This window comes from Felis catus, chromosome A1 (assembly GCF_018350175.1).
Source record: "Felis catus isolate Fca126 chromosome A1, F.catus_Fca126_mat1.0, whole genome shotgun sequence".
Classification (NCBI taxonomy): Eukaryota; Metazoa; Chordata; class Mammalia; order Carnivora; family Felidae; genus Felis; species Felis catus.
In genome coordinates this window covers 24479085-24499496 of record NC_058368.1, presented here as the reverse complement: position 1 = coordinate 24499496, position 20412 = coordinate 24479085, and the positions used below count along the sequence as shown (strand labels likewise).

General features: G+C 39.2%; 1 protein-coding gene across 5 annotated transcripts in view; it reads left to right on the top strand.

Annotated features, from left to right (window-relative positions):
• Nucleotides 1-20412, top strand: part of LRCH1 (leucine rich repeats and calponin homology domain containing 1) — a 204317-nt gene that overhangs the window by 88029 nt on the left and 95876 nt on the right. For all 5 annotated transcript variants that reach the window (NM_001048155.2, XM_023239734.2, XM_019813191.3 and 2 more), the window contains 1 exon segment: nt 12737-12881. In NM_001048155.2, the coding sequence (NP_001041620.2) occupies nt 12737-12881 (145 nt within the window).

Here is a 20412-nt window from a genome sequence, read left to right as displayed (position 1 = left end):
AATTGTGTTTAAGAGCAGAAAGGCTCTTTTAGAGGCTAAGTGCAATGATTATCCTTCGGGGCAGGAACTACCTCCTTCCCTCCCAATCCCAGCCCCATATGTATGCTGGTCTTTTAAACACGTATAATCTGTAATTTTTTTATTTTTTTATTTTTTGGCTGCGCCTTGGATAGGAGAGGTACAATAAAGAAATCAGTTTTTGGTCTCAGCATTTCCGTAATGTATTTGTTAGTAAAAGGCCACCTACATGTAATTACCTCTTTGTACTTTGTGGGCTTACTAGGTATCACCTGCTAATAAAATCACTGTGCCGAGTGTCTAATCTGTCACCATATGCTTTTTGGCCTTTACCAAAAGTAATTTCTATTTCTTACTTCCTCCTGTAGCCTGTGAAAGGGAAACCTTCCAACCAACTTACACATTTTTCACTCAAAATACATTATTTTTTAAAAATTCTTTTTTTTTTAATCTAAGATCTGTTGTTTGTTATTATGAGGCACTTGTGCATGTGGTATACATGATTGCCACTTAGACTTTTAAGCTCCTTCCCAGCCCAACCAGTGTATTTCTTGCTAGAAATACTCAGAAGCCAGCATTAGCTGACCTAACAATAGAGGCTTTTCTTAGAGTATTTCACGCTGTGCCAGACGCTGCTCTAAGGACTTTAAAGGTATCAAACATCTCATTTAATCCTTCCAGTAATTCAGTGGGGCTACTAGTCCTGTTATTACCCTCATATTACAGGTGAAGAAATTGAGGCATAGAGAAGTTAAATGACTATTTCCATTCACACCACAGCTGAGTGTGGTGTGAGCAGGATTTGAACTCAAGCTGTCTGACCTCAGAGCCTGCTTTCTTCCATTCATTCAACAGATATTTATTACACTCTTACTGTCTACCAGCGAACAATGCAAAATCCCAACCCTCACGGGACTTAACATTCTAGTAGGGGAGGGCAAACATTAATAACCCAAATACAAGAATAAATGGTATGTTGTGTTAGGAGTTTATCTAAGTGCTAAGAAAAGAAGAAAATGTAGATGAGAGCAAGGAGCTTAAGGCAGAGCTGTGGAAACTTTAAACAGGTGGCCAGGGAAGACTCATGGCTCATACTGAGGAATTATTTAACTCCTGTCTACTGTTTGATAAGACTTTTTTCCTGTTGCTCTCTTAGAGATGTAGCCTGAAATTTTGATGGACTCCCTCAAAACATTTATGTACCCGCTTATGTCCGTTTAACCCTGGAAGCGTTAGGTGGTTTCATCTTTAGAGTCAAGGATGCGTCAGCCCAGGGGCTTATGCTTCACTACTGGGATTTCCAAATGTGCAGGTGCCCTGGGGGAACCCCCGGGGGTGCTGCGTCATGGGGCAGGGTAGGGTTCTGTGCTGAGAGAAAAGTTGAAGTGAGGGGCAGTCGAATGCCAGATTGTGCAGCAGAGGGAGGAAGTTCAGGAGGGACAGAAAGATACAGCTGAGATTCTTATTTTTGTAATGTTTATTTATTTTCAAAGAGAGAGAGAGAGAGCACAAGCAGGAGAGGGGCAGAGAGAGAGAGGGAGAGAGAATCCCAAGCAGGCTCTGTACCGTCAGCACAGAGCCTGATGTGGGGCTCTCAGGAACCTAGAGATCATGACCTAAGCCGAAACCAAGAGTCGGATGCTTAACTGACTGAGCCACCCAGGCACCCCTAGTTGAGGTTCTTCTAAAGAGACCCCTGCCCACCTAGGTGCGAGGGGATATGGGTTGTCCAGGGAGGGCAGGTGGCCCCAGACCATGCTTCCACCTAAGGAACTGTCTCTGCACTGTGGCCCCAGGAGTGACCAAGCAAGAGGGTAGAGGGGCCAGGCACAGAGCATCCCTTCTCAGTCTTTGGAAAATAGTAGGTCCTATGCTTCAGCTGGCGGGTCAGGAGGTTAGATTTATGTATGAAGGACACCCATTTCACCCAGTTATTGAAATATCATGATGAGTGCTAATATTCTAAACTTAAACCCTCCTGATGGCATGTTTATTGTTCAGCTTGAAAAATACATCGTGTGGTCTTGGCTGGAACAAGACACGACTTGAACTTCCAAGCTTAGGCCTTTTCTTCCGAGCAGAAAGCAAGACACAGCAAATGAGGTTCCCAGCTGTACTGGTCTGTCAGCGCTTCTGGCGCATGGCTGTTGTGGCTGATAAGTCAGGATGTTGTTGCTGGACTGCTGGCCTCATCCAGTTCCTCCTGAGGCACCACTTTCCTTTTTTATACAAAAACAACATCGTGCTTCTGACGGTGCTGACTGCACAGCAGATTCCATCGACTGTTTTTCTACCCTCCCCTGCTTATTTTTATTCATTTGGCCACTTTATTTTAGGGATTTGCAGAGCTTGTTTTGGCCGGGGCGAAACTTATTGTTTTATTTCTGGCTGCACAAGCTTTCATGTCAGTGCTTCAATTAAGAAGCGGACGTGGGGAGGACGTGGTTCTGGGGTTCCGGTCTGCCGCCCGGGAGTGTTTGCACAGAACGGGGGTGTTGCCTGCTCCTCGGTGCAGGGCTAGACCCCAGGGCGCGTTTGCAGCAAAGAAGGACAGTGTCCAGGTCGGGGTGGGAAACAAGGCACTGATGCACATGCTCTTTCTGGAGAGAATTTTTAGGAGACCTGGTCAAAGGTCACTTACTTTTAGTACAGAGTTGTGAGGTCCTTTAATGTCTTCTGATCAGGTATCTGAAATGGATCTCTTAATTTTTTTTTTTTTTAAAGAGATACCCAGGGGCGCCTGGGTGGTTCAGTCAGTTAAGGGTCCAACTTCAGCTCAGGTCATGATTCACGGTTCATGGGTTCAAGCCCCACGTCGGGCTCTGTGCTGACAGCTCGGGGCTGGAGGCTGCTTCTGATTCTGTGTCTCCCTCTCTCTGCCCCTCCCCTGCTCACGCTCTCTCTCTGTCTCTCAAAAATAAATAAATGTAAAAAATTAAATAAATGAAAAGAGATACCCATATGAACAGCTGGCTTTCCCTGCATTGGAGTCCTATGAAGCAGAATCAGTAATAGTTCAGAGCAAGGCTTTCATGTCATACCTGCTGGTTTACTTCTTACCTTGTTACGTACTAGCTCTGTATCGTCAGGCACGTTACCTAGCCTCCCTGAGCCTTAGTGTCCACGCATCACTGAGAGCTGTAACAGTACCTGCCTCACTTGAGTCTGGTGAGAAACCAATGAGGAAAAACTTAAATTTCTATGATGATAGTCAATTCATGATACATAAAAATCCCTTCCAGGTCAGATTTTTGCTGCTCTGATCAAACACTCAAACTAGTTTTCAATATACTAGTGGAGAATAATTTGGGGGAATAAAAATCTAATTGACCAGTAGTTAACTCTATCAAGTCAGGTTTCCTTTTCCAAAGTAAGATTCCTGGTAAGGTAGCAGTGGGCACTCCAAACCAGACCTCTCCTGGGCCCCCTTGTCTGCCCCTAGCTCAGTGCCACCTGTTGGAGAGGCGTGGCTTAGGTAGGGAACCTGAGAGGCTGGATCACCTACTTAACTTCATTTCCCCTGGAATAGAGGGGTCACTTGGACATCCAAAGTATCCTGATGTCAGGGGCGCCTGGGTGGCGCAGTCGGTTAAGCGTCCGACTTCAGCCAGGTCACGATCTCGCGGTCCGTGAGTTCGAGCCCCGCGTCGGGCTCTGGGCTGATGGCTCGGAGCCTGGAGCCTGTTTCCGATTCTGTGTCTCCCTCTCTCTCTGCCCCTCCCCCGTTCATGCTCTCTCTCTCTCTGTCCCAAAAATAAATAAACGTTGAAAAAAAAAAATAAAAAAAAATTTTTTTTCAAAGTATCCTGATGTCAGAGCCACATCCTAAAATTGATAGCCATGGGTCCCAGGCTTCAGGATTTGAAAAAAAATTTCAGGTGATTACAGTGTACCAACAAGGCTGAGAAATAACTAGGCAAATGTTTTATTTAGGAAAGTAGCCCATAAGCTCTACCACTGTAGAAGTAGCACCTCTATCTATTTATAACAGAATTAGAAAAACAAACAATAAAAATTAATTGTTTAATTAATTAATTGCATTCTTCATCTATATTTTTCTCTACCTCTAAAAGCTTACTTAGTGCCACTCAGACCTACTGGGTCCTTTCATAGCTCCAGACCCATTTGCCCAGCTGGATTTGGTTGCATTGCAAGAGAAAGATTCTAATTTTCTGCTTAACACTTGCCTAGTATCTGTGAGCCCTTGTTGTTTTGTCTTTCCTGGGTTGGAGAACCTTCATCGCTTCCATCTCAGTCTGTCTGTGATAGTCAGTGGGACCGCCGGGCTCCTGCCTGGGCTCCGCTGCCTTCTGGCATATCTCTGTGCTTTCCAAGGCCAAGTTAGCGACGTTCACAACTGTGTGACGCTGCGAACTGACTGTCCTCTTACAGATTTCATTACAACAGAGTCCTAGATTTCATTCTTCCGTTGCTGCTTCTTTGCTTCCTCCTCCTCCTTCCCCTTCCCCATCTTCCCCCTCCTCTCCTCCTCCTTCTTCTTGCAGGATCAGACCTTGTTTTATTTCTTTGCTTTTGGCTAACAGGAGAGATTTTGAAAAAAGTTTGTATGTTATTCCCCCCACCCATATTTATAATTGGGTTATCTACTCTGGATTATCAAAGTCAAAACATCATAATCCAGACTGACTTCAGCCCTTCTGGACAGTTTTCCCATGGTGCTTGCGGATGCCCAAAGGCACAAGGTGACTTCTGCATTAGCCTGAGTAAAGCACGAGAAAGCACACGTGCCTGTTTTTTTGCACCCTTTTTCTGTCTTCCAGGAATAAAGTTAATTGCAAAAATAAATGATGCTCAGAGACAAGTAGGAAAAGTAAGTCATGGCTCTGAAAACCATTCTAAACTCTGCAGTGAACACAGTGCTTACGTAAGTTTCGCGTAATTACCAGTTTAGGCCAGGATTTCTACTTAGCAAGTTTCCTGTAGCTGTTTCCAGAATTTAGCCCGTTAGCTGACATATTGTTTTCAGTACTTTATTTTTTGAACATCATGTTTATAACTGTCTTCCCCCCTGGGTCCATGCACAGAACATGCTGATTTTCTTTTGTGATTGCATTTTGGACAAATGAAAATGCAGTGAAGATTAATTGTCATATCTTCCTAACAGTCTAGCTGAGGGACACATCGTGGTCTTGCTGGCATTATTCTGTGGAGAAAGAGTGCAGGGAACTCAGTCAGGCCCTAGAGTTAGACATACTTAGGTGTGAGTAGAATTGCTTGTCTCATCAGTGACTTTGGGCAAGTCACTGATGCCTCCTGAGACTTGTTTCCTCAGATGATGGGAACACTGCTCCTTGCGATAGTTTATTTACTTATTTTTAAAACAATTTTAAATTTACTTTGAGAGAGAGAGAAAGAGAGAGCTGGAGCAGAGAAGGGACAGGAAGATAGGGAGAGAGGATCCCAAGCAGGCTCCAAAGCTGTCATCGTGGAGCTTGAGCCAAGCAGGCTCCAAAGCCCGATGGCAGACTTGAACTCACAAAGTGTGAGATCATGACGTGAACCAAACCAGGAGTCAGATGCTCAACTGACTGAGCCACCCCGGTGCCCCTCTTTGGGATGGTTTAAACGAGGTACCAGATACGAAACTCCAGATACGATGTGTTGTGTGTGTGATGGATGTGCTCAACGGATGGTGATGTGATTTACCCAACTGGATTTTAGCTCTTTATTTTATTTATTAAAAAAATTTTATTTTTGGGAGAGACAGAGACAGAGTGTGAGCAGGGGAGGGGCAGAGAGAGAGAGAGACACAGAATCGGAAGCAGGTTCCAGTCTCTGAGCTGTCAGCACAGAGCCCCACGCAGGGCTCAAACTCACAAGCTACGAAGAGCTGAAGTCAGACACCTAACCGACTGAGCTACCCAGGCATCCCTGGATTTTAGCTCTTTACATGTATCTTTTCCTTTTTTAGCTCAATTAGAACATCTTACCTTCTAGTCTATTCTAGGTTTGCCTCATCTCACTTTTCAAATGATAAACTCACTAAAAATAAAAGTAAGTCTGTGTGGTTTTTGTTTCTCCAGAAACCATGTACTTAGTATATGTTGATAAGTAAGTCGATAATTAATCATATGGGTAGTGAACTTAAAAAAATAAGAAAGGAAAACTTTTTTTCCTGTTTTTCAGATCTGTTTTAATTTGAACGATGCTGATCTAGGCAACTGTTTTTATATAGGCATTGAAAGAGTCTGAGCTGTATGCAGAGTTTGTAATAAATTTCTTCCCTCTTGATGTAGAAACTGGAACACAGACCCAGGATGATAGGGAGCACAGTGCCTAGGTAAATTCTCACTAACCAAGTAGACCTGGAGGTCTGTTTGGGTGGCTAGCAATGTAGGCTAGGGCATGGCAGATGCCCAGTGTTTATACCTTGTGACTTTATTTAAAATTTTTTGATGTTTATTTATCTTTGGGAGACAGACACATCATAAGTGGGAGAGGGGCAGAGAGAGGAAGACACAGAACGCAAAGCAGGCTCCAGGCCCTGAGCTGTCAGCACAGAGCCTGACATGGGCCTTGAACCCAAGAATAGTGAGATCATGACCTGGGCCGAAGTCGGACACTTAACCGACTGAGCCACCTGGGTGCCCTTCTTGTAACTTTATTTATAATGAATAGCCTGAGGCCTTTCAGAAAAAGGATTCCGGAAGAAATACCTCCAGAACTGCACCATTAAAAACAAGGATTAAAGGGGCGCCTGGGTGGCGCAGTCGGTTAAGCGTCCGACTTCAGCCAGGTCACGATCTCGCGGTCCGGGAGTTCGAGCCCCGCGTCGGGCTCTGGGCTGATGGCTTGGAGCCTGGAGCCTGTTTCCGATTCTGTGTCTCCCTCTCTCTCTGCCCCTCCCCCGTTCATGCTCTGTCTCTCTCTGTCCCACAAATAAATAAACGTTGAAAAAAAAATTTAAAAAAAAAATAAAAAACAAGGATTGAAGAGGAGATATCAGATACAATTTAAAATGAGGGCAATTTCCGTTTTACCAGATATGCTTCCTCTTCTCTCAGCAGGCAGGACTAAGAGCGTCTCTTCAGAAGCTCTCACCAGCCCTTCATGCAGCTCCTTCTGGCATGTGAGGTTAGGCTGCAGGAGGAAATTACGGAAGGAAAGTGCTACAGCTTCCCTTCCAATCTGGAGATTGTGGAGGAGACTATCAAAAGGGTCGAGAGCCTATCATGTCTTTATTCTGAGTAGTAACAAAGATACCAGACTCAGACACCAATTAGAACATTATTCTAACAGTAACTGTTCATGATGATGCTATTAGTAAGTTGAGACCAGAATTAAACATAGCTTAATTGATAAGCTATTATATCATTTCTTTCTCCTGCCATTGCATTTTCCCCAAGTTTGGAAACAGAGCCCTCCTAAAAGAGATTATGTAATAAGAATATGGATTTGACAACGAAAGGACAAATTTATTAAAAAGATGTGCCAGTATTTGTTACATGTGGGTTTGCATTTTATCACTTTTTGTGATACTCCACTGTTGCTATTGATTACTGTGATGAAGCAAGACCACTTGGATTCTGAGTACTTTTGACAGAAAATACTTGAATTCTAAATACTTTTTATTTATATACAGAAATCTGAGATCTGAAAAGAGCGTTAGAACATTTTCAGTTGCATATACTCTTAAGTTTACGTATCCGGAAACATAGACCTGGGAAATTGAGTAACTTTCTCAAACATATAACACGTGGTTATAGATTTAGAATTGATCTGCGCTCTGGTTGGGGTGGTTTCTATTATTGATTTGGTATCCCATGATCATTTGACAGGTTTGTAGTTGAGGTGCCTGGGTGGCCCAGTTGCTTGAGCATCTGATTTTGGTTTCAGCTCAGGTCATGATCTCGTGGTTTGTGAGATGGAACCTGTGTCAGGCTGACGCTGATGGTCGGGAGCCGGCTTGGGATTCTCTCTCTCTCTGCCCATCCCCCTGTGCTCATGCTCTCTCTGTCTCTCAAAGATAAATAAATACGCTTAAAAACAATAAAAAAGTAAAAGGTTTATAGTTATATGACAGCATTTCTACAAAAATGCCTGTAACTTTTTTTTTTAAAGCATTCATGACACTGAAACTAATAATAACATTATTATTATTGAAAATAGTTACTGAGACATTCAGCTTGATAGTGCCATCCTAGCAGTTCTCAGGAAAGGTAAAGTTTTGAATGTAAACTGGAGCCTCAGTAGAAATTTGAGTTGAATCCGAAGGAAAAACGCACGTAAAAGTTTTCTGGGCAAATTTCCAGCACCATAGCACAAGAAGATTGCCGTGTCCAGTAGAGAGTTTCAGGAAGAAAGAATGCAAGACTTTCGGAGTTTTCTTCTGTTGCGATTTTAAACATTCGTGAAAAGAAGCTTGCTCCTGTACTTCCCTTAATTAAGAGCATGGGACTTCGCGGTTTGCTCTGGCTTCTCAAATCTCTTTTCCAATGAAACAAAATTCTGCATGTAGAGAAGGAAGGTTGGTACAGGGGCGCTTGGGTGGCTCATTTGGCTAAGCGTCCACCTCTTGGTCTCAGGTCATGTCATGATCTTAGCTCACGTCATGATCTCAACAGTTTGCAAGATGGACCCTGCATCGGGCTCTGTGCTCTCAGCGTGGAGCCTGCTTGGGATTCTCTCTCTCTGTCTCTCTCTCTCTGTCTCTCCCCTTCTCTCCCTCTCCCCCTCTTTCTCTGGCCTTCCCCTGCTTGTACTTTTTCTCTCTCACACAATAAATAAATAAACTTAAAAAAAAATTAAAAAACAAGAATGTTGGTAGGAAGTTGTATATGTGTATACATACACAGATACATATACATAAACCCATATATGTATACACACATATATCTGTATATATACACATATGTATATATACATAATCCTATATCTATGTATATACACACAGATTATATATATATATGTGTATGGAATTCATTTCTATATATAAAATCAAATAAGCAATGCACTCACATTTCTAAAGCCACAGCCGGATGTACAGTTGCAGGAACCCCCCCCCCCCCACCTGTCCTCTCAACAAGAAATACTTTCTCTAGAAACAACTACTTCTGCCGGTTTCTTCTGCAGCTTCCAGAGATAATCTATTTATACTTAAACAACTGTGTAAATATTCATTTACAAACACAAATACTAATACTGTTTCTGTACCAGGCTTTAAAAAATATATATAATATGTCTGAGAGACTGTACCAGATCAGCACAAATAAAGCTGCTTCATTCATTTCAATGACTGCATAGTATCAGCACTTCATTATGGAATATAATGTTTAATATTCTGTTACACCACATGAAATATTAACAGTATGTTAATATTGATTGGTTTAATTTTAGTTTTATTTATATTTATCAATAGCATATTAATGTATAACCACACACCGATATTTAACTTGCTCTCTATTTTTTGTTCTTTCCAGCCATGTTAAAAAAATGTCATTTGCAGTCATATGAGTTTATCTGTAGATGAGAAAGATTTCTAGGTTGAATGAAGTATGTACATTTGTAATTTTGATTGATTTTGCTGACATGTTCTTCACTTACATCATGTCCTCAGCATTATAATGTGTTTATCAAACTATTTGATATTTACTAGTCTACTAGGTGAAAAATGTCCCATGTAGCTGTGATTTACATTGTTCACATTTGAGTCAGGTTGATCAGTTTTTCATATGCTTAAGAGCCATTTATATTTCCTTTTCTGTGAGCCATCTGTTCATTTCTTTTCCTTCTTTCTTTCCTTCCTTCCTTCCTTCCTTCCTTCCTTCCTTCCTTCCTTCCTTCCCTCCCCCTTCCCTCCCTCCTTCCTTCCTTTCCCCTCCCTCCTTTCTTCCTTCCTTCCTTTTTTCCCCAGAGTTTCAAACTTACTATCATTGACTGTAGAAGCTCTTTATATGTATAAAAAATTAGCTTACTGGGTTTATGTATTGTAGGACTTCCCACCCTGCCCCCATTCCTTGACTGTCATTTATGTCTTTGGTAGAATTTTTGTTTGTTTTAAAATGCCTTAAATTTTGTTATGTGTTGATTCATCAGTGTTGTGTTATGCCATTCATAGGAAGGCTTTCTCCATTCTAAGATCATAAACAGAAACTTCCCATGTGTTGTTCTAGTGCTCTTATGGCTTCACTTTTTAAAGGCAATCATTTAATTCATTTAGGATGTATTGAAATAAAAGGAGTGAAATAGGTCATCCTTTGTTTCAGCTGACTATCCAGGTTTCTCAAACTGTTTACTGACCCTACCTCTTTAACCTATTGAATTGAAATGCAACCTTGACTGCACACTTGATTTCCATATGTATCTTTGACCTATTTGTAATTTGTTCCCTTGACCTTCTCACCTGCCCATCACATTGCCTTATGGTGTGTCTGTTAATGCCTAGGGGAGCCGGTGCCCCTCAGAGCGCCTTTTGTTTTGAGAGATACCTTGCTCTTTTTGTATTGTTATTTTACCATATGAACTTTAAAGTCAACTTGTATAATAACCTCAGCAAATCAAAAAGTATTGTAGAAGTCTATTTTTTTAATTGGGGGTTCATTCCATTATACACGTGTAGCTTAGGGAGAACTGATACTTTTTTTTGATGCTGTCTTATTTACTATCAGGGAATATCTTTTCAATTGTAACCTTTGTTTTTTATTGCTTAGTAGCATTTCAAAGTTTTCTTCATATAAACTTTGCATGTTTCGTCAGATTTCCAGATGTTTTACTCTTATAATAAATTAGATTTCTTGTGTTGTATCATTTTGCTGTGAGTGTGTGTGTGTATGTGTGTGTATGTATGTGTGAGTAGGCTATTTTTCAGCATTTTCATTTTCTACCCTGTACCTTTTTAACACTTGAAATAGCTTTTCTCTTGATATTTTTGGGTTTTCTGGGAAAACAATCATATTATTTGTAAATACTGATAATTCTATCTTTTTGTTTCCAATTTTGGTTCTTCTTTTCTTTCCTTATCCATGTCAGTGGCTAGTATCTCCTGAACAATAGTAAGTTGTGATAGTGGTAATGATGTATTGTCTTGATTTTACTGGTAATATTTCTAGTAGTTCAAGGTTTAGCCATAAATAAAAGAATTCTCTCTCTCATGCGCGCACGTGTGTGTGTGTGTGTGTGTGTGTGTGAGAGAGAGAGAGAGAGAGAGAGAGAGATTATGTAAGAAATAGCCAACTGTTCTTTTATTAAGTGATTGCATTAAGAATGAATATAAATATTCTAAAACAATGTTCTGATTTATGGTGATGATGTTCCACTTGGTAAAGTTGCTAGAGATCACTTCAAATAGGTCAGTTTTATGATATAGAAGATATACTTCAATAAAGTAGTTTTTGAAAAAGAATGTATTCAGTATTTTATCAATACCTGTTAAGTATCTATGGAGGTGATCATAAGCAATTTTGCCTTTACTCTAGTTATATAGTGAATTGTTTAAATAATACAAAATCCTTGTATTCCTAGAATAAATCCCACATAGTTATAGTATGTTAATCTTTTTATGTACTGCTCAATTCTGCTTGCTAATTTTTAAACTTAGGATTTACATCAGTAGTTAGAAGGGAGATTCATAAATAGTTTCTTTTTTGGGTACTTGTTAGGTGTTGGTATCAGTACTATACCTTACTATTCAAATAAGTATTTAGAAACTTACCTCCTTTTACCTTGTGTGGAATAGTTTGAATATTAGCATAATTGTCCCTTTAAACTTGCTTAGAATTCACCCCTGAAGCCATCGAGTCCCGTGTTTGTTTATTTATGTTTTTATATCTTGGCGGGTTAGTCAGGAGGATATCCCTTTGACTTCTATTTCGTTAGAGTATTGACCTGTTTCAATATTCTTTTTTTTTTCCAATGGAGTGTGATTCTTTAAGTATATATGGTATATTATTTAAGAAACATCTTCCGTTCGTACTGATTGAGTCCTTCCTCAGTCAGCTCAGCCTGATTGAGATGATTGATGTCGAGTTACAGTTTTCAAGAGTGGTAGCTCTTTTGTTGTATTTGGTTATGTCTACCATTCCCATACTTAGACCTTATGGACTATTCCATATTTTTATTGTTGAGATGGTAGTATTGTAAACCATGCTGTGTGTTTACACTGCTCTGTAGACCACCATTAGTAAGGTCTTTGGTATCCTTGGCCAAGAGAGCTCAGTTTTATTGCTGGACATGTGGCAGGCACAGTGCCTGTCCTTAAGAGAGACATCGTTGATTTATCTTGGTCTTACACATTGTGGGTACTCAGTGATGCTACCAAATGAAATACTTGTTTAGTTGTCTGTGTGTGTGTGCTTGCGGAGGTTATAAAAGACATGTTCCAAGAGACAATACATGTTATGAATACAAAATTGAATTAAATAAATGAAATATTAAATATTCAGGTATATTAAGGGATACAGCTTTCATGCTTCCCTAGGGGAGAATGACTTTGAAATAATTTTCAGTTGAGGCCTTCTATCTGGCCTGCTTTTCCAAATTAATATAAAAAGCTAAAACTGTTGCAGCAATATTTTGGCTTTTCCGTATAAATTGGGTAATATGCCAGGAAAAGGAAATCAACCCTGGGGTAACAGAGCTACCAAAAATTTAGATTATGTTTATTTTAAAACATGTTAAGGAAAAAAAGTATTGATAGTTGATAATTGTATTTGATTGTGTTGAAGATTTATTGACAAAACATTCTTTCCTTTTTTCATAGATTTATCTAAAAACCGACTGGTCGAAGTCCCAATGGAATTGTGCCATTTTGTATCACTGGAAATTCTTAATCTGTATCATAATTGCATCAGAGTCATTCCTGAGGCCATCATTAATCTGCAGATGCTGACTTACTTAAACTTGAGGTAGGTTGTCTATAAAGATTGTAATCAAATTCACAGAAAAAGAACCCCAAATAATGATGCTTCCGTTTCTATCAGGGCTTTTTCGTCTTGGCAATTCCTGATCATCTTTTGAAGTAAATCATACAAGGATTTTTTAAAGAACTACCTTCCATAATAGATTTGTAGTGCCATTCATACTGTTTTTGGTGCTAGACTTCTCTGAATGTCAATATTACAACATACTAGTGTTTAGTTTTTCTACAGTAATTTATATGGCAGCATTTATACCTTTTGTCTCTTTGGTGCTTGGTATATGGTCTTTGGGTATTGGTGTAGTTTTGGGAGGAGGAGGGCTAAAGGAAGCGAAAAAAGAACTTAGAGGTTTTGACCCGTTGGGACCTTGCTGGTCTTTGGGAGTTTTTGTACCTTTGGATTTTCTACTTAGTACTGTCTGAGCCTGTTCCTTTTTGGCCACCTGAGAAAATTCAAGAGCACTGAGCAACTCCAGTAAGATACGAAGTTTGCTGTCTTTGTAACCCCATTCAGTTAGGTCAGCATTTGCTGAGGACAGGCTGGTGGTCTGTGTTGATTCTCTAATTACACAGTGTCACATATTAATGCCCCTGAGTAGCTCTGAAGTTAAGAAAATAAGCTACTTCAAGGCCTTGGTTTTAGACCTTGTGCTGTGACTATCAGCTGCTCTGGCTAGGTTTTGGCTCTTTGTCTCCTAATTCCTTGACTCATACTGGACGTCAGGAGGGAGACAGAAGCTGTTATATCAAATCTATCTCTGCAAAAAAAAGCAAGGTTCCAAAGTTCAAGCCTGAGCAAAGCCTTCACTCATGTCAGTGGCATTATCTTGGTGTGTGAAGAGCAGCACCTGATTAGCAAGGCTTGTGCTGTGTAACAAACATACCAAACTTTAAAGTGCAAAATTCCCAATGGACCAGATATAGCATTAACTTGTGATAGATAATAATGTCAATTATTTTTTAGCTTTTTTTTTAAGCTAGCTACTGAGAGTTGGGGTCTTCACTTGCTTTCTTTGCAGTCAAAGTGGGTTTCTGTTGCATTTCATTATATGTGCATATCCTCCTTGGGAGTGAAAAAAAGTCCTACTCATGTTTTTAAGTGGCCTTTGCTACTTTTTTGGTAAATGAGATGTAAATTACTATTAGCATAATCTCTAGAGACTCCTGTAGCTTATTTTCAACTTCTCCAGGTTTCTAGTTCATCTGACCATTTTGAGTTTTCTTGAGTGAGACAGTCTAAACTATTTCCGTAACAGCAGAATGTTAATTTCCTTGGAATTGCTGGATGGAGCCAAAGTAGCGGTGTCTACAGAGTTTGGTTCACTGTTTCCCTGAAACATCTGCCCTCTAATTCCAATCTGCATGGAGGAAATATCCCAAGAGCATATACAGTTGGTGTGTTCACTTTACTTACCTGTATCTGTCCCGCTGTGGCATTTTCACATCCAGCAGTGCTACATGTAACAAGTAAGATTTACCTTTGCATTGTTACACTAAGTCCATATACAATGAGAAACTTTTGCGTATAGATGACATAACTCTTCTGGGATAATATAAACTATAGAATTCTATAAATCTAAAATAATCTTAACCTTTATGTTTTATTTATTTAAAAACTTTTTTTAATGTTTATTTTTTGAGAGGGAAAGAGAGAGACAGAGTGAGTCGGGGAGGGGCAGAGAGAGAGGGAGACACAGAATCTGAAGCAGGTTCCAGGCTCCAAGCTGTCAGCACAGAACCTGATACAGGGCTTGAACTCACAAACTGCGAGATCATCATGACCTGAGCCGATATTGGATGCTTAACCAACTGAGCCACCCAGACGCCCCTATGTTAGGTTTTAAAAGCATTAATATAATTGGTTTTGGTATGATGATTTTCATGTCGAGCTTAGTTGAGAGTAGAGTAACATTGTTGTCTTCAGATGATAGAAAGGATGTATTGAAGTGTGGATTTCAGAACCTTTAAGGGCAAGAACAGAGTCATTGAGACTGATGATGCTGAAGAGGAACAATGTGGGTATATTGCAGACAGTTTTGTGGTGGATTGCTAGGTAATAGGAAGAAGAAAGAAAGAAAGGGGTTGTTGAACACCCAACTCTTTAAATGTTGTTTTCTCTCTGCTTAATTTCTCGTTTGCCTCTATCCTTTTCCCCTTTTATATAGATCACTTTTGTTTTGTGTTGTCTTTCTTTGCTCACATCTCTATGTTTTAATACCTATTCTGTAGTGCTGAATCCTGACTCTTTAAAGGAATTGAGAGCTACATATAGAAAATTAAGAAAAAAGTATGTCTCTTACTTTTTAGGTGTTGTATCAGGGTATATGAAAACGTAAGTACATCCTCTAAAGTCTTTGAAAGCCAGGTCCTGTGTGTGTGTGTGTGTGTGTGTGTGTGTGTGTGTGTGTGTGTGTGTATGCTTGTGTATATATATATATATATATATGTAATTATTATATATATGTAATTATTATTGATATGTATATGTAATTATTTTTGATACCCTTTTTTAAATTTACTTCACGAGTATAAATGTGTAACATAAAATAACGTAGGGAAAGCTTTAAAGTGACCAGGAAGATGGGCCCTTTGTTCAATTATAGAGCCTTTAATTCCCAATTTATTGGGTTTAGTTGGAATAGGTCTTCTAAGAATTGGACCATTTGCAATTGAGTTATTTTTGTGTTTGATAGTGATTTGAGGTACAATGTTGTATTTGCCTAAAAGATTTATTTGTAACTTGTAAAATAGTAGATGACTGTCACATCTGTTTATTTGCAAATATATAATACATAATATTACTTGCAAATATATAATGATGCCTGGAAAATACCAGTGGCATCTAATGAAATCATGATCTCTTCTAAGATGTTGAGTGGCATCATCCACACAATAGTGTAGTCTGTGTGAGTTCTTCTCGTGCTCAAACTCCTGCTCCACTCCTCGCCACCGTCATGCCGCTAACCAGGAAGGCATTTAGAATATTGTGCTTGTGTGGGATCATGATACATGTCCCGTCCACAATATCCAGGATTGGGCACTGTGGCCTTTTCAGTTCCTTTCTACCTCTCATGAAAATCAAGTCAATGAAATAAAATTTATTTCTTTTTGGGTATGGTGAAGGGGCATAGTGGACTCCCGTTGACTTTGGCCTTTGGAAGAGAGGCTGTCAATCTGTGTACTTGGAAAAGAAGCAGGGGACTCAGGAAGCCGCAGACATACTGCGTTGTAGAAGAACTGAGTTGTCTTCGTGCAGTTTTTTTTTTTTTTTCTGTGACAAATGGGGGATTATGCCAAAGGAAGAAGCTTATACTCTAGACAGAAGTGTATCATCAAATCACGACCTCATCACCAGTCTAGAGGTATCGGGGAAATCTGTATAAATTTTAGAAAATTAAAGACCAACTGTAAATTGCTTTTAGGCACACACTTAATGCGGACTCTGTCAGCTGTAGCCTGTTCTGACACAACTTAGCAAATAGGCACGTTCATCAGACTTTACAAATCAGTACCTGAACCTGCTTTCTCTTCCATAGTGCTTAGGGGTTTTTCCTCTTATTTCTGTGAACTACGAGTAAAGAGCTGTTTAGATAAAATAGTGTAGAGATGTTGCTTTTCGGATTTTCACAGATTGCATGTTTCTATCCTTAAAATTAAACACGGTCTCACTGTATTTTTAATTTTTTCTCTTTTTTAATAAATCACGTATAGGACTCACTAGGGCTGTATGTTTTAAAGTAGGAGAGATGCCATATGAAGCTACTTTGCATTGACGGGAAACATTCAAAATTGATCACACCCTGTGGGATATACTGGGCACTTCAGCAGAGGAAACAGCCAGAAATATTTGATGGTGATGGTGGTAAGATTGACAATGGAGCTGATGGTGGTGGTGGTGGTACTCCGCATTGCCTACACAGCTTCTTGGCTGAAGGGATGTCTCAGAGATGTTATCTCTAAGTGTCAATGGCTGCTTAGTGCCAGAAACCCGATCCCTGTCTTAGACTAGAGATGGGTGTAATTAGCACATGCAAGATAAAACTCTTCACTGTGAAATACAGTGAAAAACACTTCAGCGTCTTCCCACACGATAGAAATGTCAGACTCGTGGAAAATACTAATTTATTGCTGTTTATGTAGCCTGTGTTTGAAGTCTCAGGGCTTTTAATCTCTGCGTCTCGGTGTTCACAACAGAAGGTTATGTTAGTTTAGTGTAGGTGCCACTGTGTTTCTTCCTGTTATAAAGTGTCTTAATCCCAGAAATGTGGCCAAGAACAATAAAAACGATCAAGCAAGAGCTGTTCCTATAGAGAACAAACACTTTGAACCTGAGCTACACAGGAAAGCCTTTCAAAGTTTAAACTCTATTTTAAGGTGCTGGAGAGGCTGTTGTTGATTAGACCCATGGAGAAAATGTACCTTAGGAAAATGGAATAACCCGGACTAGCAAAACGCTTGGCAACAGAGGGGTGTTACGAGTCTAAGACTAGGGACTTTAGCTTAAAAGTTTCATCTCAGAGAGGTTCAGGAATAGAAACTGCCAAAAATGGAAGTTCTTTACAGCATTTGATCATATTGCTTCCAGAACTCCTGGTGAGTGGTTTTACTTTCCGAGGGTGAAACACACACATCGGGAGCTGGCTTCTTCATTAGAAGCCCCCCTGTGTCTATCAGTCTATTTAGGAATAGTTTCTGAGGCATTGCCTGTGAAGGAAAGGGCAGTCTCTTGAGCAAAATGTTATCATACCATAAAAGGAATCTGTTTTGGATGCTTTTTCTGAAGCCTGGCATCCTTTTTGGCTGCTAAACAATGTGCAGAAAGAGCCAACTTCCTGATGGCCATATAACCTGTATCCCTACATTCCTTTGGTGGGGTGGGGGGGGCGGTTTGGGGAGGTCCTTCTGAGAAATAATCTTTAATCCTAAGAATAGCTCACTATCTGAAGGATTTGGAGAAGCATCTTGCGTGCTAAGGTTGCCTTAGCACAGATTTTATATTTTGGTTGTGAACTGAATTAATTTTTTATTCCTAAGAATTTTAATTGTATCCCTCGCCTTGCCACTGACATTTCTGAAGGTCTTGACTGTAAGATAGCATTTATTCTTTCTAGAAACTGAGAAAATTGATGGCGTCTTCCTACATTGAAAAAGGGGAGGAGATTTGTTCAGTTCAAGACAAACGTGTATCCCAAATCCTTTTATGAAGGTCTTACTTTATTTTCAAAGGGAAAATGAGCTATTTTGGAACTGACCTTTGGAAGCTAGGCTGTGTTTTATCAAAGGACAGATCAGCAGGAAGACACCAAAACACAGCAAACCATGGTGGAATTTGGAAGCATTATCTTAAAATTTGAAGATATTTTTTGTAGAATGCTAGAGTTGGAAATGGCCACCAGACTCATCAATAGCACGACCAACAGTGTATGGCTTAAGCCTTGCCTTTTCTAGTGTGCCCACTGGGCATTTGTTTTCAAGGCAGAACCTAGAGACAGTGGTCTCTAAAATTTTTAATATATTTATAATTGTAACACCTGTAAAATTCTGTACATTGGCATTGGTAGCTGTCAGGCTTTATTAAAGGTGAGTGAGTTAATAGTAGGATATTTCTTACCAGATTCCATTCCTTTTAGTATAGTTCATACTTGGCAAGACTTCCAAAGAGGATTTTTCCATTAGACATGTCACCTGATAATAGATGTTGTTTTAGATCAGTGTTTGTATTCAACAGGAACAGAGAGACACAAAAGGGACATTATGGCTTTGATGGCTAGAGCGCTGTCAGAATGTGTTGATTTTGTTTTCAGTTCTGCTTCTGATCTTAATAAAATTTGTAAGACCTTTGGGCTGAAGATTTTCCCTGCGAAAATGGGGTAAATGCCTACAGCTAATTCATTATTTAGATGTTTTGTATATAGTAATTCTCAAAGTTTTTTTCTGCAAGTCAAAACGAACAAGGTGCAAATTAATTTATTTTTCTAGCTAGACAGATAAAAACCCTCTGAAACATTGCCATTTCATCAATAATCAGCTTATTCTGTTTCTTCTAAGAATATTGCAGTTTGCAGTGACAAGTACTGTCATCAAGAAGAGGGAAAGAGAAAAGGAGCGTATACACAAGGAGGAGGGTGTGGGTTTTTGTTATAGTTTGCCTGACATTTTCACCTTTGTTATCTTGTCTAATGCTAACTATGCCCTTTAGGACAGTTTCATAGTCTTAAAAATAGTTGCTAGAGAATTGTCCAGGAGACCAACATAAATATTGAAATAAAGGAGGACTTTTGTAATTTTACACATTTCTATTGTATCTGTAGTTGGTTTGCCTTTCCAATTCCTAATACTGTGGATTTGTGTTCCTTTATCCCCCTTTTTTTAGAAGTCTGTCTATTTTGATTGTGTATTTTTTTGTTGGATCATCTTTTAATTTCAGTGACCAATGTTTTTGGGTTTTTATCTTCTGTTTCATTAGTTTCTGATTTTTATCTGTCATATTTCCATCCATTTTCTTGTATGTTTATTTTTTTTCTAATTTCTAGAGTTTAGGGTATGTCATTCATTAATCTCATAGGAGCATTTAAGGTTATGAATTTCCCTATATGTAGCGCTTTAGCTGAGTCCTATAAGTTGTGATGTGTGGTATTTTTTAAATCACTCTTAAAACCTTTCTAATTTTCAATATTACTTCTTTGACCCATGCATTTGCTATAGAGTAGATTCTTCAAGTTACCTTCTATAATTGATTTTTAATGTTACCGTACCGTGTTTAGAAAATATTTTGTCTGATGTTGATTCTGTACCTTCGTTGAGATTTGCTTTGTAGCCTGTGTGTAGTTAATTTTGTAAGTATTCTGAAAGTATGTATGTCCTCTAAGTGTTGTATGTGGATTCCAGTAAATCCATTAAGTATGAAGCTCATCTTGTCTTTACCCTAACACGTTTTGCCTGTTTAATATATATCTGTTACTGAGAGATGCGCTTTAAGCAAAATAGGATGATTGTGGATCTGTTGGTTTTTACCCCTGTAATTCCATCAATTCTTAATAGATGTATTTTAAGACCAAGTTATAGGCCAGGTATTTTGAGCCCAAGTTCCAAAGTGTATGTCTTTCTTACAAACTGCAAGTTTTATCATTGTGTAGTGATTCACTTTATCCCTAAAACGCTTTTTTTTTGACTTACAGTCTATTGTATATGAAATTAATAGTTCCGTCTTAGCTTTCTTTTGGTGTCTTTTGCTCACATACATGTTTTCACTTCCTCATTTTCAACCTTTCAACCTTGGTTTAGGTACGTATGTATGTGGATTTATATTTTTCTTCTTACTTTGTATTTTGTCAAGATTATCTTTGCTTCTTTTTCCCTGCCTTTTCCTAGCTTCTATTGAATATTCCAAGTTTTGTTTATTCCAGTTTTTTTCTTTCTCTGGTTTAGAAATTTGTCATTATATCTTTATACATTTAATTGAAAGGTTACCTATAAATTGCAAAAGCCTAAAGATCTAAAGGTAAAAAATGCCTCTCTCA